At 41.9% G+C, this 26,165-nt stretch overlaps 1 protein-coding gene across 4 annotated transcripts; it reads left to right on the plus strand.

Annotated features, from left to right (window-relative positions):
* The first annotated feature begins 3,178 nt into the window (after positions 1 to 3,178).
* Positions 3,179 to 25,521, plus strand: chd8 (chromodomain helicase DNA binding protein 8). 4 transcript variants are annotated; one of them, XM_023284520.3, is made up of 40 exons: positions 3,179 to 3,289; positions 4,694 to 5,516; positions 5,598 to 5,774; positions 5,967 to 6,293; positions 7,379 to 7,492; positions 7,601 to 8,100; positions 8,557 to 8,668; positions 9,172 to 9,378; positions 9,570 to 9,638; positions 9,726 to 9,781; positions 9,898 to 10,015; positions 10,122 to 10,205; positions 11,438 to 11,575; positions 12,513 to 12,634; positions 13,327 to 13,570; positions 13,657 to 13,833; positions 14,239 to 14,382; positions 14,564 to 14,662; positions 15,218 to 15,377; positions 15,642 to 15,852; positions 15,951 to 16,146; positions 16,338 to 16,508; positions 16,651 to 16,941; positions 17,154 to 17,374; positions 17,463 to 17,665; positions 17,810 to 17,966; positions 18,046 to 18,135; positions 18,254 to 18,357; positions 18,468 to 18,591; positions 18,833 to 18,908; positions 19,000 to 19,271; positions 19,673 to 19,902; positions 20,067 to 20,729; positions 20,821 to 20,927; positions 21,038 to 21,247; positions 22,526 to 22,618; positions 22,738 to 22,851; positions 23,052 to 23,153; positions 23,250 to 23,354; positions 24,253 to 25,521. In XM_023284520.3, the coding sequence occupies exons 2-40, from the start codon at positions 4,794 to 4,796 to the stop codon at positions 24,619 to 24,621; spliced, it is 7,680 nt and encodes a 2,559-aa protein (XP_023140288.2). In that variant the 5' UTR covers positions 3,179 to 3,289; positions 4,694 to 4,793; the 3' UTR covers positions 24,622 to 25,521. The 4 variants fall into 4 exon arrangements, with proteins under 4 accessions (XP_023140288.2, XP_023140289.2, XP_023140286.2 ...); XM_023284521.3 differs by having other exon boundaries at positions 5,601 to 5,774; XM_023284518.3 differs by having other exon boundaries at positions 4,694 to 5,774.
* Positions 25,522 to 26,165: the final 644 nt, after the last annotated feature.

Consider the following 26,165-nt stretch of genomic DNA (forward strand, 5'->3'; position numbering starts at 1 on the left):
GCAATATACTAGCATTGACAGAAACATTTAAAAATGAGATAATAATATATAGTGCAATAATAATTATATACATGTGATGATATCAGAAATTATCCAGTACCAGTCACGCTCTGGTTGACACTTTAACATAGAAACAACATAAATTACATTTATGCTTCCACATTCTTTCTCCAACTCCCGACACTTGTATTTTGAGAGCAATTCATTTATGAAAATAGAGACAAAACACGCAATAAGCAAAGTTAAATTTGATATTTTGCTGATAGAAGTTTTTTTTTTTTTTTTAAAGATTTTACATAGATTTTGTGCTAATGTTATTATTGTGAATTCTTTTCGCCATATAGTGAAAATCTGATATTGTGCCAACATTACCTTAATCATTGTTTGTGTGACAAGTTTTAATCTGCTTATCCGAAGCAATATTTCTCCTCCCTTCCGTGGAACCCTACGCAGTGCCACGGCAGCTGTTTGTAAATATAGCTCCCACCAGCAGAGCTGGCGTTGGCGTGGAGCAAGCAGAGCAGCATGGGACAGAGTATAAGTGTGGTGTATAGCGGATACTCCTCGCAGGGTCGCAGACAGATGGAGGCTTTGGCGAGCAGGCAGGCTCATCTCTGCAGGGCTGCTATGGATAAAGAGTGGTGCGCTGTCACATGTTGTCACTTACGCTTCCCTGGTTCACGGCCACCATCTCTCTCTCTCTCTCTCTCTCTTCTTTCTCATATTCACTCCACGACCGTGCTTTTATGGTTTTATGATGAACCAGTAAGAACTCCAGAAAAAATAAAACCAAGACATTAATCCATGCTGTCATATTAATGCACCGACTGCAGCTTTAATGGTAACAGATGGGAGACTGTGCAGATAGTGTATGCTTTTTCTAACTATAATTACCTTAATTCATATGAAGAAAAATGTGCCCTTTCCTTACTGTTTACATCTTTATTGCTCTTGTCCTTATGCAGCTTTGTTCTATCGAACCTGAGAAGGAAAACAAATGGAAAATATTAGAGATTAAAATCAGCGCTTCATAAATCAGCCATGCAAAGCGGGGGAACTTCCTCTGGATTCTGAGGGCGCAAAAGCTGGACATTCTCTGTGAAGCAACTGGTTGTTCACTGGAAGTTTAATTTGAAATTTACCGTACTGATCTGACATGATTTGGTATTCATGTGACATTTTGACCTGATCTCAGTGTATAAAATCAAAACCTAATTTTGAAACTTTATTATTTCAGCTTACTTTATGCCTAAACAACCAACTTGGAGCCCAAGAATAAACAATTATCACAATGATGCAAATAAATGCCAGCGCAAAAGGTTAATCTATTCACAAAACCTTATTAATTATGTAAATAATGTCGACTGAAAAAAGGGAAGTAAAGCTTATTTTCAAGTTGTGTCGAGCCTAATTGTAAACTTTGTTTTAATCCAAGCTGCAGCTTTTATTCCAGCTACAATTCACATTACCAGCTAGATGCTAATTTACCATAATTTGATTCTGATGCCATTTAATCTTCAATAATTTCAAGCAACAATATATGGATTACAGCAGTGCCAAATCTGGCTAGTCTTGACCTGCTTGCTATTGTTTCCTATAAAAAACAATACTGATGTCTTCTGCAACTAAATTACTCAGATATATTCCAGATTTATTACAGCCAAACACATCTTAAATCTTTCTTCTTGCATACTTCTCCTTTTTACACTATTCCTCTGCAGTCTAACAGCTGGTTACATTCGGGCTTTTCCCTACTTGCACTATGTCGTGATCATGCTCTGACTGCAAATAAATCATATGCATGAAACACTATTTTAAGTCTTATATTGTATAATAGAACATAAACATTTCATGTGATACTCATGTAACTTTTTATCATGAGTTTATGTATTGTATTTCTTACATTTAACATAATCTCATTTCAGGTATTTAGGGTCTTGACCCCATGACCCCGTGTGATAGAATGTGACACTTTAAATTAGGACTCACGACAAACATTATTTATTTTATTTATATGGACAGGACAGTGCATATTACTGAACATACAATCTCATAATAGTTTACACAAGGTTGCAGTAAATACGCTGGATTTAGCCCTGGGCTAATTTCCATTCGTTGTCCCACACATAAAAGAAAAAAACAAAAATAAAAAATACAGCGTTACAGACGTATAAAAAACAATATAGTAAAACAAAGACAACGACAATTAGTACTGACTGGGTTAAACCTACCCTAAAGTGCTACTATTTTAGAAAAGTACTTTCTAGGCATGGCCTGTCATAAAGTGCATATCGTTAAAGAGCCTGTCTTTAAAATGTCTGATTTTAAAGTGCCTGATTAACTCAATAAATGGCTCAATTGAATAAACTACATAGTTGGAACTGGGTGCTTTTGACCAAAGAACCACGACACATTTTTAAAAGCATTAATTAAAACAGAAAACAATGATGAGAAGTCATCAGGAACAAAATGATTGAAAAGGTAGTGAAATTGTTGTATATGACAGAAATGTAATCAGGAGATGCTTCAAATAAAATTGGAAAACACGAAACTCTGATAATGATGTCTGTCTTTGGGCACTAGAGGTCGCCAACCTTCAGCCATGCAGAGCTGAACCGCTCATAAAGCTCACAGACCATCTCATTGGCTCTTACAAGAAACCTGTGACCAATATCTCAGATGCACCCCACTAATAATCATCCAAAAATGCCATAATGTGCTCCTGTGGTCTGGATTTACATTTTTACAAAGCAACAGAGTAATATCCCAACAGGTATCCATTCATTTATTGATGTGAGCTGACTGCTCAGCTGTGACCAATGTAATAAAACGATGAAAAAACTGGTGGTGTGTCATTCACAAACAGGCCGGGTTATCTGTGCGGTGCGTTGACCCGTTGAGATCATTAAAACGCCGCGTGTTTTTCTCCAGTCAGCTCTAGGAGTCCAGCGTTTTCTAATGCGGGCTTCTACGGCAGTAAAACATCAATGTTGAAGATCACTGAGTCAAATGATCCCAGCTAGGCCGCATTTATTGTTTTCTCAACCTAACTACGGCGCTCATCCCGCCCAGAAGCGGCTGGACCCATGACGGATAGCCACTCGAGCCAATGAGAGCGCCATATGCTGCCGGCTCGGGAGAAAACGGACCAATCGGCGCTCGATAACTTCCGAGGGGCCCGCTTTCTACGCTTTCTCTGGCAAGAATGTTAGTTCCTGCTCTTCCCTGGCCGTTTCCTGTAATCGTACAGTGTTGTGAGACGGAGAAAGCCATGTGTGTCGATGCAAAGGTAAATTTAGCACCCCGAAATTATTACTGTGAGAGTTGGGGCAGTGGATGTGGTGGTTATTTTCAGGTATTTTTGCCGAAAAATAGACGCAGACCAAGCGAAACAGTATTGCGGCCTAACGTGTGTCTGAACGTTGACGGGCAGTGGTTATTGTGGCACGTTGCTTTGGTTTGGTCCGGTTTGTTGATGAGATTGAAGGAGTCCGGTGGACTGAATGGTTCATAGTAAATGAGAGAGAAGCGAACCAACGGCTGCAGACCCGCAATACATCGTGTTTACGAGCCCGAATGTGGTTTCGGTGCCACACAGGCTTTTGTAAGAGGCACACTTTGGTCGCGGTACGAGCTAATGCTAGCCGACGGTTTTGTAAGAAAGACTGCAATACGACCAGAAAGGAAAGCATCCTGCCTCTCCAGCATCAGTACCCTCCTCGTCTGACTTCCTTGCCCACTATTTTCATTCACTAAATCTTCTGTGGCTACTTTATTTTGCTATATTGCTATTTATGCCGCCTAATATTGTTTTTAATGTTTTTTCAAAACCGAAAATATCACTTTGAGAGCGTTTCTGGAAAGTGTGGCTATGAGTTGGTTGATATGCTCAAAAACAATATTTGTAATATATTCCAGAGGCAGTGTCTACTTTTGAGGGCTTTGTATGTCATTTAAACGTTCTTTTAAAAACTTCATAGCTGTTTATTTAGTTTTGAGATGCACTTAACTCCAAAGGTGAGCTGCATCGTTTCCATCAAAGCTGCTGAGATAAATGTAGGTTTCTTTTTATGAAGTGTGTCTGTTTTAACAAATCATGCACATTTTTCCTATGCATTAAGAGCCAGACTTCTAGGAATTATGTTGATGTGCATCACAGAACAAAAAAATGGCTAAGACCACAGGTTATAGGATTTCATTTCGCTCATCGGGCCACATTCGCCAAGCTTCTGTCTGTTATTTACTTTTTTTACACTTGAATATCCCGAAACTTAACATTGAATAAGACACATTCAATTTTGTTTGTTGTATGCATGTCTGCAACTAGTTTGAGCTGTATACAAACTGTTGTGGCAGTTCTTTAAATTTATTACATTACACATTTAGGTGTTTCAAGTGTTTTTCACTGGACAAATAAGATTGCAGCTACAAATGAACCTTCCAAATTTAAATATTGAGCTTATTTACGGTGTCAATTCAGAATTAAAACTATACCTAAACATATATAAAACACAACTTGACCTGACTATAAGAAATATTAAGGCTAAGACTGTACAGTAATATTAATTATTGAAAACAATCTGACTAATGTAGATCTGAAGTTCCGACTGAAAACTTGCATGAAAACCAGTAATTCTCTATGAGCAAGCATTGCTGTGCTTAATTCATGTTGTTGTTTCCTCTCTTTTTTCAGCTGTTTGCTTAGAAGTCAAGAGAATTGGACAACAGCGATTTAGCTTCCATCTCGGAGTCTTTTTAACGTTGTGCCCGTCTCCCTGTGTGGAGTGGGCAAGATGGCAGATCCCATAATGGACCTCTTTGAGGACACACCTTTGTTTAACCTGGATGCCCTGCCGGATGACTCGTTCTCTCAGGGCTCCTCAGACCCTGTGGAGGAAGCCCTCAAGCTGGCTTTGGGCCAGGTGGATCCACCGACTGAGCCCGAGCCCACCCCTGAACTCACAGTCAGCACAAGCCTTGGTGTTCCTGTAGCAGCTCCTGCCATCCCAGACCCTACCCCTGTTCAAGTCCCGACACAGCAGCCGGTGCAAGTGGCAACTGCTCAGACTATTTCCGTAGCTGCAGCTCCAGCCATGACGCCAGCCCCTGCTCCTGCCTCTGCTGATACTGTACCTCAAATACAAGCCCAGACCACCATACCCATTGCCAGCAATGCCAGTGGGGCCACTAGTAGCACTGTCTTGCTGAGCTCACCTCTGACGGTTTCTAGCTCCCCGGCTACCACCACTGCCACCACACAGCAGATCACACAGATAACCCATCAGCTCACTCCCCAGCAACTAGCTGCCATCACGCAGCAGGCTGGTGGTAAAATTGTCATTCTCAAAGGTCCCCAGGGTCAGGCCCAGGTGCTGCAGACTGTATCGGGAACCACAGGCCAGACCAGCGGAAAGGTCATCCGTGTGTTGTCTGGCACTCCACTCAAACCTGGCATGTCCATACTGCAAGGGGGAGCAGTCTTGAATCAGGCGAGTCCAGGACAAGCTCAAATCAAGGTGGGTGCCGCAGGGGTGCAGAGGCTGCTGCAGTCGCCCAATGGACCAGTGAAACAGGTGTTGCTCACTTCCATGCCTCAGCAGGTACAGCAGACGCAAGGCCAGACAGTTCAGGTGCAGATTCCAGCCCAGACTCAAGTCCAAGTCCAGCCCCAGGCCGCCCAGATCCAGGTACAGCCCCAAGGCCAGGCAGCTCAGATCCAGGTCCAGGCACAAGGCCAGGTGCAGCTTCAGCCAGCCATGCAGGCACAGACGCAGGTAAGCACTACCTTCTCTGCCTCCACAGGCTCACCACAAGGTGTCAGCCTAACAGCTGCACCACAGCAGGTGATGCTTGGAGTCGGTCATTGGTTTGCTATCAGGGTAGTTGCACAGTTTCACAAGTTGTGTATTTAGGTCGGTCTTTTCCTGACTGTCATATTAAGTCTCATTCTGTGTGTCTGATTCTAGGGTGGTGAAGCAAAGCGCATCACCTTGGTTCTCCAGCAGCCCTCCCAGACTGGCTCTGCCACACCAGTGAGTCAAGCTGTTACAGCCCCGCAGCAGGTCGCACAGGTCCAGCAGGTTCAGACGGCGCAAGGGGGCCAACAGCAGCAGGCCCAGGCCCCAGCTAGGCTAGTACTGGGTCAGCTCCCTGGTGGCAAACTGGTGCTTCAGGGAAGTCAGCTAGCGGCCCTGACCCAGGCTCGGGCTGCGGGCCAGGCTGGAGGGCAGCCCAAAGTCCTGACAATTCAGCTGCAAGTGCAGCAGCAGCCCAACCAACAAGGAGGAGTTAAGGTGAGAAAGGATTGTTTAAGAGGTTAGAAGATTGTTCTTATCAAATTACTCTGAGCTCTGTGTATTTTGTGAGCGAAAGTTGTTGTTTTTTAAAGCAAACTGCCAGTTATTTTCTGCTGATATGAACGAAAGCAGTCAGGAGTGTCTTAAACATTTCTGATACAAAACTAGTACAAGAAAAAGTTCCTTCCCAATATGCTGAATATCTACATCTGTCTGCTTGCAGTTTCTGCCATTCCTAAGTACTCAGTTATTTCAGATTCTGAAGTCTGACACCATGTGACATCTTGGTACCCAGCAAAATTCTCCATTATCACAACAAATATGCCTAACATTTGTGTTGATGTAGCAGAGTAGTTTCAGATGTGCAAACTATTATTGTTTGTACTGTTGCAGTACTCTAGAAAAGAACAGTTACTACTTTTATGTAACCACAACAGATCATTTCAAATAATGAACATTCTCACATTGAGTCTGCTAACTAGTATCTATTAGCAACAGCCAAAATCTCACAGTTTGTGAGTAACTAACTGGAAGATAAAAGGAAGTAATATGCATTGAATTAAATTTCCTGTTGTCCTCGATACGTGAAATTTAGTAGTTTTAGGTTGAAAATCGGCAATCTGGCCCTTAAATATCTAGCAGTAGTGTCAAGTTTATTATTTCTTTGAATAGTTAACAAAATGTACACATAAGGTTTCACAGGACTGTAAAGTGTTATTATTAAGTTTCTAAAATGTCACAACATCATTTAAGGTACAGCTATAAATCCTTCTAGCAAGTGTGATGCCATTTTACAGTCATTCACTTAACAGAGAGAAACAGTCAGTACCTCTGCTGTCTTCCACAATTCAAATGCTGTTAAGTGTAAAATCATCCTGAATCAGGAGAGGAAATTGGGACAGACTCAGACTGTCAATGTGATGCCAAGCAAGCAAATTTTATACAATATCCTGTTCTTTAATATTGTTTCAGATTTCAAGTTCATGTACCTGATTTATTGTTCCAGTTACTTTTTGACTTTCTAGGTTTTGGAATCTATTACTTTGAGACTTTGACCTGACCTGTCTTTTTCACACTCACAGTACCAGCTGGTTTCAGGAGCCGGCAATACTGGCAGCCCCCAGGTGTTGCAGATCTCCCAGGGCCAAGGAGGACAGAGAGTTGCAGTACCACTCAAAATGCTTCTACAGCCACAGGTAGACCTTCAGATGTGCATGCTTGTTTTATTTTCTACACATAGCAAGGCTTTTTGTACAAAACAAGAAAGAAACTGCAAAATGTTTCCTCTCTTACTTTTCCCTCAGACAAGCTCAACCTCCTCTGCTGGTGGCACGGTTTCTGTGGTGAAAGTCATCAACACTTCGACAGCGGGCCCCTCTACTACAACCACCACTCCATCCCAGGCCATCCGCATCACCAAGGCCCCCGGCGAACCTGCCTCCGTTCGCCGAGTGGAGATTCTGTGCAAGCAGGAGAAAGCAAACCGCATAGTGGCCGAGGCTATAGCTCGGGCCAAAGCACGTGGCGAGAAGAACCTGCCCAGAGTCCTGAACCAGGATGAGCTTCCGACCACACAGACCTCCCCAGAAATGGGGGGCACTTTGACTGTGGTGTCTTCTGCAAAGAAAAAGAGCAGCAGCGGTGGAAGCAAAAAGAAAAGCCCTGTAGGTGGAGGAGTGGTGCCCAAAACTGCAGGAGGGGCTGACAAAAAGGGCAAAGTGAAGACACCAGGAACCGCTACGGTGGCTGCCGGCACCGTAATACCTGGTGCAGGGAACAAGAGCAAAAGCAAGATTAAGACAAAGTAAGTGTATATGGCAAGAGTAGACGAGGGAGAGAATCATTTCAGTATAGCTCATATCCATATGTTTGTAAATGTAGCCTTCAGGGTTGTTTCCCATCTCTGAATGGGTCTCTGGGGATGTGACTGCGCACAACACGGCATATTATCAGTCTGCATACAATAAAGGCAATGAGTCTGTTGCCTTTTTTTTTTTTTTTTTTTTAAAGCAGAAATCTACATGTAATGTATTTTCCTGTCATTTCTTACCATTTGAGCAACAAAAATGTCTTTTCCTTCAGTAAATGAAAAAATTTACTTACTCTCAATTCCTATCGATTTAGCATTGTTTTCCTTTGTCACTCGGCCACCAGAAATTCCTCTATGCAGGAAAAACCTTGACCTTGTACAAAGCATTATGTATTACTGTCCCTCTGCTGCTATTTCATTCCTATGTCTTCCCTCTCTAACTTCCTGCAGCACTATCACTCTAGTGGGAGCAAAGAAAAGAAAGAGAAACGCATCTTCAGACCACTCTGACGGGGAGTTAAGCCCGGCCTCACCTGCAGCACTGGAGGATGACATGATTACGGTACAGAAATATACATCCTCACATAAATAACATGCATTCCTATACTGACAGAGGAGCAAGCTGTCATTTGTTTGGAGGCACTTTTTCTTCAAGTGTCATCAAACCTTGGTCTTTATTAAAACCTGAGAAGCTTCATTGTTTTCGCCTACTTATACTGGTTGTAATAGCTGACAGTGTATTTGTTCTTAGACACTATGAACTAGTTCAGCGGTTTAATTCTTGACCTGAAGAAACCAGTTTGGTAGCTGCAAATGAGTAACCCCAGTTGACACACAATAAAACACAATTTATGTGATGGCACATCCCAGTTATTAGAAATCATGTTTGATGAACAGGTGAAATGAGCCAAAATGTCTGAACAGAAACTTAATGGTCATATTAAACCTAAATTCTGAATAAGCCACACATGGTGGTACCTGCTCCACAGCTGACATAAGTATCTATTGTGTGATTTAACAGAAAATAACAGTCACATTTAACTTACCTCTCTGTCTTCTGGCCAGAAGAGGCGCTCCAATCGTGTGGTGAAGAGGAAGAAGTACACAGAGGACCTGGACATCAAGATCACAGATGATGAAGACGAGCAGGAAGATGTAGATGTTACTACAACTGCAGCAGCAGTGGCCTCCATCAGCGGTGGAACAGCAGCGCAGCTTAAACAGGAATTGGAACTGGATGGCGATGGACTGCAGAGCATGCAGTTCTTTGTGGTGAGTATCGAAAAACCTGAAATAGCTCTTTATTTATTAAAGAGACTTTAAAAAAAAAAAAAAAAAAAAGAAAATTATAGAGAGATGGATGTTGGTTGTAGTTTCTGCATTTGCAGTGTTCAGTAAGATTCTTAAAATTGGTATGGTTGAAGATGTTTAACAGTATTTCATGTATTAATTATATTTTACAGGAAAACCCAAGTGAGGAAGATGCTGCCATTGTAGACAAAGTGCTGTCTATGAGATTAACCAAGAAGGAGGTATGTTTATTTTTTTATACTATGATCCATTGCAATATTTATTTTCTTTTTTGCAAATCATACCTTAAATCTGTTCTTCTCTCCAAGGTGTCTCCAGGCCAGTACACTAATGTTGAGGAATTCTTTGTAAAATACAAAAACTAGTAAGTTTCAGCGTTTCAGTGAACAGCTTTAACCTTGGCACTTGACATTTTTTTGTCGCTTGAGGGGATGAGCGAGCAAGTAAAGAATGAGCACAACTGCACTCTTTTGTTCACAGTTCATATTTACACTGTGAGTGGGCCAGTTTGGAGCAGCTGGAGAAAGATAAGAGGATCCATCAAAAGATCAAGAGGTTCAAGACCAAGCACGCTCAGATGAGGCACATTTTCCAGGAGGTGAGTGGGAGGCACATGGTGAAACCTCGTATTTTGTGTGTGTGTCGCTCAGCTTGTTGAACTGAAACTTCAGGCCTTCTGTCTCTCATACTGTTGTTCTCATCAGGATGAGGAGCCTTTTAACCCGGACTACGTGGAGGTGGATCGGATCCTGGATGTGTCCCACAGCGTGGACAAGGACAATGGCGAGGTGAGAGATGAAGCCTCGTCAAGAGGTCGCTTTTACATCTTGTCCAAAGAGATGACTTGTTCCTCTTGTGGTGCTATAGGTGAACTCTTGCACTCCTTTTTCTTTCAAAATATATGACCCTTCTGTCTTTTATAAAGTAGTACTAGTGCAGTACTACTGGGCTGACTGCTTGGTATCTTGTGTTTTTATTAAATCAGTGAGCAGCCAGTAATCCAGAATACTTCAGACTAAACACTGATTGAACTGGATTGTCAAAATTTTACCATTAAGTCCTAAATGGCTGACATTAAGCTATTTATTTTCCAAGCCTGACATGAAAGAGAGTTTTTTGTTTTGTTTTTAACAGTTCTGAAAGAATTGAAAACATATATTCCAAAATATACAAAAAGTCCCTGTATAAAATATGTTTGTTTGGGGAGAAAAAATAGAATCCGCACCAGAGTTGAGGGAGTTTAGGGGAGCGATTCTCATTTACATATTGACATTGATTTTTTTCGACATACAGCCAAGTGCTGGGGTCCTTCCTCTGGCCCCTCATTCTCTTTTCAAACACACACACACACTCACACACAAACACACTTCAAAAAAGAAGACTATTTATCAACAGGAAGTGGCACGTATTCTAAGGCTGCACTCAACAAAGTTTAAAAAAAAGTGATCAATCTAACAATTGTTTTTTGATTAGTCGATTGATTTAATGAAATTTGTCAGTTATTGTAAATATTTTAATTATTACTTAATTAACAATGACAGTTAAGTGCAGAATCGGTATTTTTATTTAAGCACTTGACTCAAAATAGTAATAACATGGATTTGCTCTCACCGGCGTGATTTGCTGTTAAGATTGTTACTGTGTTGTGCTGTTGTGAACTACCATTTCCAGGTGGTCTCTGTCTAAAATACTCCCACACACATGATTGTGGGCATATTTTTTTTTTTTAATTTAGCTGCAGCTTGTCCTCTGGGGTATTCATGCTTTTACATGGTTGATGTATTGTAATCAAATATGTTGTTCCATCTCCGAGTCACTCTTAAAACGCTCACGACTTTACACCCCACACTGCACCTCTGGGCTCCTGAGCAACACAACTGCCAAGTTTGAAGTGTGTAGAATGTACTGATGTTGAGATGTGAAAAACACACACACTAACACACAGATGCCATGCCTGGATTTATTAGCGAGATATTTACGGTAGTTAAATAAATACTACTTCTTTTCTCATCCCCTCCAGCCTGTTATCTACTACTTGGTGAAGTGGTGCTCTCTGCCATATGAAGATGCCACTTGGGAACTTAAGGAGGATGTGGATGAGGGCAAGGTTGAAGAGTTCAGCAAAATTCAAAACCGACAACCTCGCCTGAAGAGAACGGTGAGTCAGGTGCAAAAATAACAGGAACATGGCTGTTTCTAATTACATGTTTTTATTATAGTTTCAGTTTCCATATAAAATACTTAGATTTTACTCTGGGCTCCTAGTGGCAAAAAAAATGTGCATAAGTAAAGAGAGAATCCATAGACCTAATGATGTAGCAATGCTTGCTTATGTTTCAGTGTTAAATGATTGCATGTTATCAGAATAGGCAAAAAGTAAAGGGTTAGTGTGGCCTGCAACACACTCCATATCTTGCTCAGATCTGGTGTTATTGTCCTATGTTCTGTTGCACTGTACTGTACACCATCACAGTTAATGTGAACCTTTTAACTAAGGAAGTAAAATGCAACGAAACCGCTGGTGAACAGGTGCAGATCATTAATTGGTGGCAAAAAGGGCAGTTGGTAGAGGACTTATAGATACAGACTTGAATGTGTCTGTCATCCTAGTGTCTGTCATCTGTCAGATGAGCTGTCATTTGTCTTGGTGGCTCAAGCTTGTTTATATTTGCACAAGACACCATAATGCATCTTTGGCTACACAAAGGATTGTGCGTCAGAAAGGCTAGATGTGTTTGGACGTGGTAAATACTTTGTCTGCCATGCTAAATAGTACGGTATTATGGGTATTTAAACATGGGTAAACATTGGAGATGTAACAGGTCAGCATTCATTGTGAACTGAGGCTTTAAAAAGATGCTGACCACTTTGAGTGGAATATGACTCAAGACTCAACTAGAAATGTTGCGAAAGGTTCAGCTTTATGCAAGTTTCAACTGACTCAAACTTTTCACAGATTTCCTTCCCTCCTTTCCGCTTAAGAAACATGTATTAAAAAAATAGCATAGCTTTTGATGTCAGGAACCACATAACGATTACAAATATGTCTCTGATCATTTTTTTGGTCAATTTTTTTGCTTCTTGTTTCTCCACAGCCTCGGCCTCCAGCCAGTTCATGGAAGAAGTTAGAGGAGACCAGAGAGTATAAGAACGGCAACACACTCAGAGAGTATCAGCTGGAAGGAGTCAACTGGCTGCTCTTCAACTGGTACAACAGGTATTTATCCCACACACTCCTGTGTTTAATACACTCAACGATCATCAGCAACAAAATGTACTTTGAGACAACCATCATTTACTGTGTTCAGTGCTCAAACTGTAATTAAAGTAATGGCAGCATAAAACTGGTTTTACTAAAATAACACAAAGTGCATGTATTTCTTAAAGGTCACATGTGGTGAAAATCCATTTTTATTGTGTTCTGTGGTTGAGTTAAGCTTCGAAGTGTAAACTGAATACAATAAAGATATGATGACGTGGCCGGTCCTCTTTTTATAACCTCAACATCAGCTCACAAACTTGCCATACGCAGAGTTAAAAATGACTATGCTGTGATTTTGGTGATATATATTCATGTGAAATGATCGTTCAGACACTGATTCACATCCATATCGACTCCTGTGCTCCTGATGCAGAGAGAGTCTTCTTCCTGAAAAGGGCATTTGTAGCAGCAGCTTAGGTGCATTTTAAAGCTACAGACACTGAAACTGCCCCTTCAGAACAGGACTGAAAACAGAAATGAAACAGTCATGGTGAAATGATTCATATTTGCAGTATTTTGTGCTTGATACTTTAAAGACACACTATGGGGACATGTAAGACTTGCAATAATTTGTTCAAAAGGGGCACAGTGTGGGAATTAATTGCCAGAGGCTTCAGTACTCACACTCTGAGTTTCTTGTTTTTCAGGCAGAACTGTATCCTGGCAGATGAGATGGGTCTGGGGAAGACCATCCAGTCTATCGCGCTGCTCTCAGAGGTGTATGCTGCTAATGTCCAGGGCCCCTTCCTGGTCATTGCTCCCCTATCCACCATCACCAATTGGGAAAGAGAGTTCTCCACATGGACTCACATGAATGCCATCGTCTACCACGGCAGCCTGGCCAGCCGACAGATGATCCAGCAGTATGAGATGTACTGCAAAGATGAGAAGGTGAGTCTTGTTGTTAACGATCGCTGTTGAATAGCTTTATTTTTCACGCTAAACATGTCTAATGAAAATTATCATTCTGTATACAGGAGCATTTGATCCCAGGTGCCTACAAGTTTGATGCCCTCATCACAACTTTTGAGATGGTGTTGTCGGACTGCCCAGAACTGAGGGAGATCTCCTGGCGCTGTGTGATCATTGATGAGGCTCATCGTCTCAAAAATCGTAACTGCAAGCTGTTGGACAGCTTGAAGATGCTGGACTTGGTAAGTGGACCACATCAAATGTTGCTTTGTGCCTGCTTAAGCTTCTGAAATGGAAGAGAATAATAGCCAGTCCAACAGTCTCATGGTGAAATGTTGTACTTTAGTCATACACCCAATTTGTGTGGCATTTAAAAATGATGTGATCATTGACATTTACCCAAAATGACTTTTAACAGAATTATAAGATTTGACGTCAGCTGTCCTTATTTGTTGTGTTCTTTTTTCTCTCTATTCTTATTTCCCGGTTCTCCCTTGTGTTTCTTTTGATTTGCCCTCTTCTTTTAAACATTTTATGCTCACTTTTTGCTTCATTACTCGTATATCTGTTTTTCATTCTGTCCCATTCAAACCCCCTCTCTTCCTACCATCCCTGTCATTTTGCCTCCATTCTGTGGTTTCTCCCAGGAACACAAAGTGTTGTTGACCGGCACTCCTCTTCAGAACACTGTGGAGGAACTCTTTAGTCTGCTGCATTTCCTGGAGCCTGCTCAGTTCCCCTCTGAAACTGAATTCCTTAGAGACTTCGGAGACCTCAAAACAGAGGAACAGGTGTGAAATCCTTCCTCATAGCAACACTGACACACATGGATTCACACATGTATACCGATTTTATTGGTCGTCTCTTTGTGCTGATGTCACGTCTATATCTTATGTTAAACTGGTAACGTTCCACTGTTATTGAGCAAGTGCTTTTTTTTTTATTTATTTATTTATTTTTTTGGTCCCATAGGTTCAGAAGCTGCAAGCCATCTTAAAACCCATGATGTTGCGAAGACTGAAGGAGGATGTTGAGAAGAACTTGGCACCCAAACAGGAGACCATTATTGAGGTCAGTTTATGCAATGTGTCTCTCTTGTATTTCTGAAAAGGACGAGAAATGAGGTTGTTGCCTCAATAATTAAGTTTGTGAATAGGGATTTATTTGTAGTTGGGATGCAAATTTTAGGCAGTAACCTTAACTGATAATCGGCCATGTTAACAATCAGTTGTCAATTAATTGTTGAAATGAATGACCAAACATGCATGTTTTTTCACATGCTGATTTTAAAAAAAAGTTTTTAACCGTTGACACTATGTTTGTCATAAAATTAGCTCAGTGATACTATGAATTTGAAGCAATTTGATATCAAAATAACGATTTGTTCAGTACCCACATGTGCTGAACCAAAAAACTGTATCGAAAATTTTTGGTACAAATACATTTAGCATTTCACTCATAATAGATGGGATGTGAAAAAGATATGCATCAAGACAAAACAAATTACCCCCAAAGAACAGCTTTATTTATTTTATTTTATTTTATTTTTTGCAGTAAGCCATAAAAACTGTGTGAATCACAACAGTGTCCTGTGTTTTAAGATTACTTTTTTGTGTTTCCTGCCAGGTTGAGTTAACAGATGTCCAGAAGAAGTATTATAGGGCCATCCTGGAGAGGAACTTCAGTTTCCTCAGTTTAGGAGCAAACAGTAACAGCAACGTTCCCAACCTGCTCAACACTATGATGGAGCTCCGCAAGTGCTGCAACCACCCCTACCTCATCAATGGTATTTAATAACTCTTCATTTGTGTTGATCAGAATAAGAATATAACAATATTTATCCTTTGCTTGTGTTTTAAAGTTAGTTGTCCATATTGAGAATCTTGTTGTCTGTGTCTTTGTTTGTTACATTCATGCTTCCAAACTGAATGACCTGAATTCTAAATGTTAACTTTTCACTTGAAATACAAAAAGAACTCATTAGGTGGCGTCAATGGTCACTGTACACTATACTGTAATAATTTGGCGCCTCCATGTCTGTCATGTCCAGGTGCGGAGGAGAAGATCGTAGCAGAGTTGCGGGAGGTGTACGACCCCATGGCCCCTGACTTCCATTTGCAGGCCCTGATTCGGTCGGCCGGCAAGCTGGTGCTACTGGACAAGCTGCTGCCTCGCCTCAAGGCTGGCGGCCACAAAGTGCTCATCTTCTCCCAGATGGTGCGCTGCTTAGACATTCTGGAGGACTACCTCATCAACAAGAGGTATGAAGATGATATGGTGTATATGATGTACTGTAAAAACGATAATTGATAGAAACAAGAACAATCAATGATTAAGTTGATGTAACCTCTTTTTACAGATACCTTTATGAACGAATTGATGGCAGAGTGCGTGGAAACCTACGGCAGGCTGCCATCGATCGCTTCAGCAAACCTGACTCAGACCGCTTTGTCTTCCTGCTGTGTACCCGTGCTGGTGGCCTGGGTATTAATCTCACTGCTGCTGACACCTGTGTTATATTTGACTCTGACTGGAACCCTCAAAATGACCTGCAGGTCTGGTATATAGTTCTTTTAACGAGACTATAGGAACAACAAACCATCTTTACCTTTCATTCCACTGCTTACAGTCACTTTAACATTTATACTTTTAAATTGTATTTTCAAAACTTGAAACCATATTAATCTGATTGATGTAAGCAGCTGTGTGTTTTGCTCGATGGTCACTTCTTTATTTATTGTTTCAGGCCCAAGCACGATGCCATCGTATCGGCCAGTCTAAAGCCGTCAAGGTCTATCGTCTGATCACTAGGAATTCCTATGAGAGGGAGATGCTGGATAAAGCAAGTTTGAAGCTTGGGCTGGACCGTGCCGTCCTGCAAAGCATGAGCGGCAACAAAGACAGCAATGTCAACGGGGTAAGAAGACCTGTCAGTTATTAACTGCCAAGTCATTGATGGACTGCTCAGTTGTACAACGTCTCAATTGTTTGGAAAAGGTTGTTTCTTTAATGCACTTTGGAACATTTGTGTAAATGACTTCCTGTGTCCCCTTCAACAGATCCAGCAGTTCTCCAAGAAGGAGATCGAGGATCTGCTCAGGAAGGGAGCCTACGCTGCCATCATGGATGAGAATGATGAGGGCAGTCGGTTCTGTGAGGAGGATATTGACCAGATCCTTCAGCGAAGAGCAACTACTATCACCATTGAGAGTGAGGGCAAGGGTTCCACGTTCTCCAAAGCCAGCTTTGTGGCCTCTGAGAATCGCAATGATATCGCCCTCGATGATCCTGAATTCTGGCAGAAGTGGGCCAAGAAAGCCGACATTGACATGGACACGATCAATCGCAAGGTACGACTGTGGTTTTGTCTTTTTTTTTCTTTTTTCTGGTGAAGAAATTCCTCCAAAACTTACACTGGCTAAAACCATTGCTAGTAAAATACTGTAGCTTAATGTAAGTATAAGATCTAGGGGCGTTTATATAACTAGATTCATAAATTCAATCTATATGTATTGCTTGGATTGATGTCCAACTGACTCAAAATTTCTCTTCCCTCTCACAGAACACTCTTGTAATCGACACTCCCAGAGTTCGCAAGCAGACTCGTCAGTTCTCCAGTTTACGTGGTGAAGGTGGAGATCTTTCTGATCTAGACAGCGATGACGAATATCCACCCTCTAATTCTAGACAGTCTCGGTCCTCTCGACGATCCGACCGCCACAGCGGAGGGGGTTACGGTCGCACTGACTGCTTTCGGGTGGAAAAACATTTGCTTGTCTATGGGTATGGAGACTGTACTTGCCTTTTGTAATTTTTTTTTTATTTGGTCTTTTCCTTTGTTTTTACTCTTATCTGTTTTTGTCTTCTTTAGCTGGGGTCGTTGGAGGGACATCCTGTCTCATGCCAGATGCAAGCGGCGTCTCAGTGAACGTGACGTGGAGACGATCTGCCGTGTTATCCTGGTCTTTTGTCTGCTTCACTATCGTGGAGATGAGAACATTAAGAGTTTCATCTGGGAGCTCATCACGCCACCAGAGAACGGACGTGAACCCCAAACACTACTCAACCATTCTGGTAGGGAGCTGAACACTGATTCACTCACAGATATTTTAAATCAAATATCAGGTTTCCCACTCCTGCTTCATCCTCGTGCTTTTCATGAAGCGAATCTGCTGAAATATTACATAAATGTTCATGAACTGTTTATTCTCTGTCTAGGCCTGTCTATTCCCGTTCCAAGAGGCAGGAAGGGTAAAAGGGTAAAGGCCCAGAGCACATTTGATGTTCAGAAGGTGGAGTGGATCCGTAAATACAACCCTGACACCCTGCTGCTTGATGACAGCTACCGCAAGCATCTCAAGCACCAGTGCAACAAGTTAGTGCAGCTGCATGTATACATGTTTGCATATTGTCTACCTTGATTCATTACTACAACCTTTGTTCTCCTCTTTTAGGGTGCTTCTGAGAGTGCGTATGCTCTACTACTTGAAACAGGAGGTGATTGGTGAACATGCCGATTCTGTCCTGAAAGGGGCTGATATCAGGTATCAAACACTCTCTATTGTACATGTAGCCAAGTGTGCACACAAACACAGACTCAGCCATTGAACTTGACTGTGACTTATGCGTTTATTGTTTTTTTGTTTGTTTTTTTTCCCCCAGGGATGTTGATATCTGGATGCCTGAGATGGAGCAGCAGGAGGTGCCTGCAGGATGGTGGGACTCTGAAGCAGACCGCTCCCTGCTTGCTGGTGTTTTCAAACATGGTGAGTTCTTCCTATATGTAGATTACATTATGTGACTAGGGAAGGCCTTTGTTATGTCTGTGGTGCTTTTTTTGGTAATTTACCAGCTTTAATTTCATTTCTATTACCAGGTTATGAGATGTACACTACCATGCGTGCTGATCCCTGCCTCTGCTTCCTGGAGAGAGCTGGTCGGCCCGATGACAAGGCCATTGATGCTGAACAGCACACTGGTGATGCTGAGCTGGGAGACGAGTGAGTTACTTTGGCTAACAGGCCCAATTAAAACCTATTTGCTTTCAGATTTATAGCACACTTAAGGTAACTCTACATTGTAATGTTGTAGACAGTTCCACATTTCTGTCACTTTGAAAATTTCTCATGTCTGTCATTAAAAGTTAAAATAAAATTGTTTTAGAATTAAGCCTCATTAATTATTTGGAAATGCAGGCCTTGCCTTTTTCCTCCTTGATAAAGCTGTGTTTCTTTTGTGCAGTGCTGACTATGATAAGTATTCCGAGGACCCAGAGTTCAAGCCCGCATCAAGACACACCAAAGATCTCTTCGACGAGGTACGACTCTGAGCCATCATATCGCTTTTGATTCTGGCAACTTCAGTCGACTTGTGTACATTTGCTTACATGTTTTGACTTTGTGCTGCAGCCTGATTCTATGAACGTGGAGGATGAGATTTCTGTGGAAGACAAGGCGGGACCAGTGGTCACAGAAAGCTTAGCTAGCCACAGCGGTGCCTGCGACTGGCCCTCCAGCTCATCACTTACAGCGCGGTTGCGGCGGCTGATCACAGCTTACCAGCGCAGCTACAGACAGGAGCAGCTGAAGATTGAAGCCGAGGCTAAGGGTGACCGCAGACGCAGGCGCTGTGAACAGGCCAGCAAGCTAAAGGAAATAGCACGGCAAGAGCGACAACAAAGGTATACTTGTGTTACATTATTCTGTCTCCAGTGGCTCAGAGTTAATACAGTTGTACTTTAGCATAATTGTTTATACTTAAGTTGTCAAAGCTTTCAAAATTGTAGTTATGGGCCACACTTGGAGTAATACTAGCTGAACTTGTTAATTCAAGGTATAAATTCAGACAATTTCTATACATTTATCCTCCTCAAATTCCTAATTTGTAAGTTTTTCTGGAGATTTCATAGAATTAGAGCTCAACCTTGTTAACGTTCACGTCAATAAGTGCAAGGCTTAGTTGGCTGCCACACTTGAAAGACTGAATATGTTTTTAAGCTGTTTTTTAAATCCAGTATTTCCATCTCAGAATGTCACACAAAAAGCCCTCCCTCACCCCACCTGCCCTCTGTGTCTCTTCTAGGTGGACACGTAGGGAAGAATGCGATTTCTACCGTGTAGTATCAACTTTTGGTGTAGAGAAGATGAAAAAAGAACCAGGTCTTCTTGAAGGTGGAGACAATGAATTTGACTGGACCCGTTTCCGTACCTTTGCTCGTCTGGATAAAAAAACTGATGAGAGCCTCAGTCGATACTTCCGCTCTTTTGTCGCCATGTGCCGGAGAGTGTGCCACCTTCGCCCCGGACGTGAAGGTAATTACTGTTTACTGCATTGTCACGATATGGTAGACACATTTATGCGCAGTTGCAGTGTTGAATGCTTAATTTTTCAGATGCAGTAGCATGTAGTCAGTGTGCTGTCAGACCTCACTGTTCACATAACTGCAAACTATATCTCTTATTCTGATCCTTTTCAGATCCAGCAGAACTTTCCCAGACTGTGGCCCCCATCACTGAGGAACGTGCTTCCCGAACTCTTTACCGAATCAGCCTCCTTCGTCGCCTTCGTGAGCGAGTCCTCCCTCACCCCTCCCTGGATGAGCGTCTGCCTCTGGCTCCACCCAGCTCGGAGCTGCCTGCTTGGTGGAATATTCCAGACCACGACCGTCAGCTCATGCTGGGCGCTGCACTACACGGTGTTAGCCGCACTGAGCTCTCCATCTTTGCAGACCCGCAGTTCACTTTCGGTCAGGCCCGCGATGAATTCATCCAGAACCAGCAGGCGCCACCCCCACCCCCTCCACCACCGCCGCCCCCCCAGGCGCCACCCATCATGACTCTCATTCAGCCCAGGACTGAGGAGGACTTGGCTGGAGTGAAGGAGGAGGGAGCTGACGAGAGCGCCCGGCTGCTTGGAGGTGAACTCCGCGCTGACCTGCAGAGTACGCCGCTGAGTCACCATGACGGCAAAGTGCGAGGTCAGGACTGGAGCTTCAAGAGGAGCAGGGTGAAGGGAGAAAGAGGAAGGAAGGGCGAGGGAGTGTCTGATTCGGATTCAGATTCGGATTCAGGCTCATCATCGTCTGAGCGATCAGGCAGCAGCGACGATAGCGGAGACAGTGAGGAGGAGATAGAAGGACGTGAGTTGGTTGTTAAAGCAAGAAATTCTAAATGCTGGTGGTGGAAAGAAAACCAGCAGATTTGTGATTTTTCCCCTTTCTTCTTTCTCAGCTGTCATGAAGGTGTGTGATGTGGATGAAGATAATAGTTTACTCTCCATGACTCCATCTCAGGACGGCATTCCTCCTCCTGATCCCCTCAGAGTTGACTGGCCAAAGGTAAATAATGTACAGTTTTCAGTATGTAGATCTGCTGTAGGAAAGCACAAACTTGTGTGATTTTCTGAGCCACGGTGACTGACTCATGGTGTTCCTTTTTTATTTCTCAGGACCGCGTATTGATCAACCGCCTGGACAATTTGTGTACACTCATGCTGACGGGTCAGTGGCCATCGGGGCGGCGGTATGTGCCTGAAGCTCAGCTCAACCCGAGCTCAGAGCTAGTGGGAGACGAGATGGCGTACACAAGGATCATCCGTAAACCCAGTGGCCCTGGGGCAGAAGGAGAAGATGGAGAATTCACTGTTAAACTCCTCAAGGTGAGAAGGCAGATATCTTTTATTTTTTGAGGCAGAGCTGCACAATTAACCAAATATTAATCAGAATCATGATTTTGGCTTCCCATAATTATATGAATCTAAGAGCTGTGCTACAAAGCCAGTTTGACATAGCCTGGCTTTCTTTGTGTAAGTCAACTCAACAAAAACTAAAGCCTCACTCAGAGTTAACGAGTATCACAAAGGTGGTTATCAGCTTTCTTTTTTCACTCTCTTTTTACAAACTCTATGTGCAAGTTCACACAACAATAGGCATTTAAGGAATCATTTGACGCTCCTTCTGCATAAAATGTGATTTCTGCATCACCAGCTGAATGCATGTTGGTTTCCCATGGCGACGTGATGCATACAGTGTGCGATACTGTAACTACACGACTGCATTGAGTGGTTTTAGTAATAAACAGCTTGCGAATAAAACACATTCCCTCAGCTGAGAATCTGTATCGCTCATAAATGTTGGTCTGAAACGATTTCGTTAAAGGGAGACGCTTGTTACAACCAATTTATATCCGAAAGTCTGAACAAAACCTGCTCCGGACTGGGTTAGATCCACAGCATCAGTTACCATGGGGATCTAGCCAGGTAAAGAGAGCCACCTTTATGATACTGACAACTGTAACTTTAAGCTCAACATACCAGCTAACCCACTAATGTTGCTTCGTATTACAGCCCTCCGATCATCTGGAATATTTGTGTTTAGAATGCAACAAAAACTCTGCACATAAATAACAGACTGTGTTGATAATGTGATATTTCAAATTAGGACAACTTGACACCTTATTTCTCTTTTTCAATGTAAATAAAAACTTATTGTGCACCTCTAATGAAGTGTGCACAACCGCCTAATTATTTTACCATCGCCTGAATGTGTGGTGTTTAGGAATCACTGGTGTAGTGTTAACCAATAAGCAGACATTCAACAAGTAAGGTGTTTTGGATATAATTTCATAGGTAGAATTTATTATTTTTCCTCACTTAGATGCCCTGAATTTTGGTGAAAAAGAAAATTGATGTGAATAATCGTAAATATCATTTTGGCCACAGTTGTGCCGCCCTAGTTTAAGTCATATGCAGTTAAATTAAAACTTATTGTTTTTATTAGCTAATAAAATCAGTTTACTGTTATGACTCAGATGCATGATGGGAGAAACATGATTTATCAGATATACTTCACTTTGTGCTCGACATCAAGTGTAATTTGCAATTGTCATATGCAGCTCGTGGCTAAATCAGATGCCTTTCTGCTTGTCATCCTGCCAGGAGGAGGGCCTGAAACTGACTTTCTCTAAGCAGGCCCTGATGCCCAACGGCTCAGGGGGAGAGAGCAGCCGCAAGAAGCGTAAAGACCAAGAGGTACATGTTAGGTTTACATGTGATCCTCAACAACTAAGAAGTATCATCATTGCATTGGATTTTGTTTGCTAACTTTTTTTTGTCAACCCTTCTCTTTTTTCTTTTTTTTTCTTTTTCAGCTGTCAGACCTGGATGGACTCCATGATCCGTTGGAACGTACTCCTCGACGCAGGGACCCCCCCACGTGGCTGAAGGAGAACCCAGATTATGAGGTGGAGGGAGACATGCTGGAGGTAAATTCACAACTCCTATCCTGTAGGACCAACAGATCATCGAGTGTCCGTTTAGAAATGCTCAAACTCATAATTTGAGTTTGGTCTCCTTGGTCAACCTTGGTTGTTTTTAAATGTGCTATATAAATAAAGTTGACTTGATAGTGAACAATTACTGCGCTAAGTTTTCGCTTTAATGATCTTTTGACTTGTTTCCTTAGCTTCTTGTGAACAGGAGCAAGAGGAAGAGGAGGAGGAGGGCAGATAAAGTCCCCACAGGCAGTGAAAAGGTCAAACTCATCAACATGAGGACAGGGAAGAAGGTGAGTTCTAATTAAACACAACTCTAATTCAGATGTGTTTGACATGTTGGCTGTGGACTGTCTCTCGATAACAAACATTCAAACATTTCTCTGTAGGTTGGAGCTGCTTTCTGTCCGATGCTGCAAGACTTGAGGGAATATCTGGAGGAGAATCCTGACAACGCTGTAGCACCTGAGTGGTCTGAAACCGTTCGGAATTCTGTACGTATTCAAAATGTTTCAGCATTACATTGCTTTGATGTGCTCAGAAATGTGGTTTTACATTTTTATTGTTTTCTCTCTGATGCTTTATTTAGTAGAAATCATTCTGAGTTTTACACAGTGAGATTTCATATAAGAGATGTAGTATGCCATGTTTCCATGAGATAGCACCTTAGTTGCTGTGACTATCTACATATTTTAGTCTTTTTCAAAAGGGGAAAACAGATACACTAGCTGTATTTCTGCAATATTTTTATGTCCGTGGAAGAGTTGTGTTTGAAAAAATGAATGAAGGCAGCAAAATTTGAAAAACTGCAATTTTGCATAAAGGTTTTTACGCTTACTGAGTGGTTTTTGCCACTTTTGAAAGGGTTAATGTGCATTTAACGAACATGACAGATCAATTATTAGCGGTTCTTTGTCTTCTTCGCCTCCGGGCAGCATGAAACATGTTTGATACGAGCTAACGTGAAAGAATAATTAGAAGTTGCCTGGCTAAAAATAAATTCTGAAGACTTCTCTTCTTATTTCTCTCATTGATGGCCAAAGTTCTGATGTTTTTTTGTTCTTCTTCGTGGTTTTAGGCATTTTTTTTCAGCTTCTTCTACTGTTTATTACAGTCATATGCAACAAAGTCTGTACCGCCACCTTCTGATGACACTATGCAATTTAGTTCATCACTCCAAAGCAGTTATAGGAACAAGCCTAATTAACTATTTATTCATTAATTTATATATTTAGCATCATTTCAAAAGTGTGCTTCAAATTCACCTATATGGGTTCTGTTAAGGCACAGTCATTGTTTTTGGTTTTCATAATGAACTTCAAGTTATTTCCGTCCCTAATACAGTAAATAATGAGTTCAGTAATAATGATACCCATTTGTTTTTCTTTGCAGGGCTTTCTGCCAGAGACCCTCTTCCACCGACTGCTGACTGAACACTCAGAGATCCCGAAGAAAAGCCGACACCGCCATCATCACCATCACCACCACCATCATCACCACGCACCAGAGCCCACCCACGAAGACCCCAACCTGGACGGAGTTGAGGAGGAGACTCTGGTGTCAGACGGAGCCTACATGATGGATGAGGAGGACCTGGAGACCACCCATCACTTCCTCACCAGTCCGGACTTTGACGTTAAAATGGAGGGCGGCGACAGCCTTTCCCAAGGTGACTATGACAGCTCGGATCAAGAAGCTCTATTGGACGATGTCATCATAGCACAGAAGGACTCCGACTCCTCATCGAGCTCAGAGGATTGACTGAACCTTCCTCCTCAAACACGTCTGACTTCGTCCCCTTCTCAAAATTAAATCATGTTATTCCTCATTTATTTTTACCATTATGTATCGAATTATGGATGAATGTGTGTTTTTTTTTTGTTGTTGCTACTTTTAGTCATTTATTTTATATAGGTTTTTTTCCATGTAAGAAGCAGGTTTGCACCCATCAGGTTTTTCTTTCTATCATCACAATTGTGTTCCATCTTTTTCTCTCAATCTTCCTCTCTAACCTCTGACAAAATGGCAAAAAGCTGAGCTTTCTTACTTTGTTGACTCATCATTCTCCTCCACCAAACCTACGAATTCCCATCACATTCCCAACCGTGACCAAAAGGGGACCCCTGCTGTACAGATACACTTTTCTTATCTGAGAACCTCAAAACTGGTCTTCTAGCGCTACATGAAACTGGACATGTGTACTGAGCAGAGCCAGATCCCACAATCCCCTGCCCGATCTCGTTTTGGTCATATCTTCTGTCCAGACGAGTCTGTGAATCCAGAGGGGATCCAGTGTGTGGATGTACTGTTAGTGTTTTCACTCTGTGGGAGGGGTTGGGGTTGAGAGGGAGGGAGAGGGAAAGTGACGTAGTAGTTACTGAAGCCGTGCTAGGAGGATGGGTGTATTGTACAATGTAGAGCTGGTCAGTTGTGTACTATGGTGCAAAGATGACGGCAGTGAGTTACTATTCTTGTTTTATGATCTGCCTGTATCTGTCATATGAATAACAGCAATCTACAGTGAAAGCAAGTTTGTGTGTATTATTGTGATTTTCACAGAGCAGAAGCAATAAGGTTTTCTGTTTGTACACAAGATCGATTGTCCATTTCTGAACTGTTGAATATTTGTGTCCTAATTACAGCGGATGATAATGCATAACAGCTTAATTACTCCCCCTTTTTTTTTTAACGCACCACTGATATCCGACACAGTAATACATCCAATTATTTAGAATTATCTGAGAGCAGGCATTTTCTGTGACACGTCCTCTGTGATCCAATTCATATGCTAGTTATTTAGCTGTATTCAAAACTGCATTGGTACTTCTCCAAGGTTAAATATATGAAAAATGATGTAGAAATGTTACCAGCAAGTGCAGTCATTGGTACCCAGTGAGCTTATAATGCACATATGGGATACTATTAAACTAAATATAATGAAAAAGTAAACAAATCTTGTGAAATGCACCAACCGGGCGGCTTCATGTATTTCTGTCATTAGGGACACCTGTGTAAATAGGATGGACCATGATTAGGATTCACATAGCAAGGTGGGATGAGATTGTCCTGCTACCTGAAAGCCTTAACTCTGTACAAAAACACTTTTACAAACAACTGAGGTCCGACAGAATTGGTTAATTAAAAATCTTTGCTAGCAGTGGAATGATGGAGTTAAGACATAAATTGTCCTTATGGCCAAAAACTGGGACCACAAGTATAGATATTCACATTAAAAAAACTGGTTCCAGAAATAAATAACATTCCGAGTTTATGAAATATACTTCCAACACTAATGAGCCTTTGGA

Source organism: Amphiprion ocellaris, chromosome 10 (genome assembly GCF_022539595.1).
Source record: "Amphiprion ocellaris isolate individual 3 ecotype Okinawa chromosome 10, ASM2253959v1, whole genome shotgun sequence".
In the NCBI taxonomy this organism is placed as follows: domain Eukaryota; kingdom Metazoa; phylum Chordata; class Actinopteri; family Pomacentridae; genus Amphiprion; species Amphiprion ocellaris.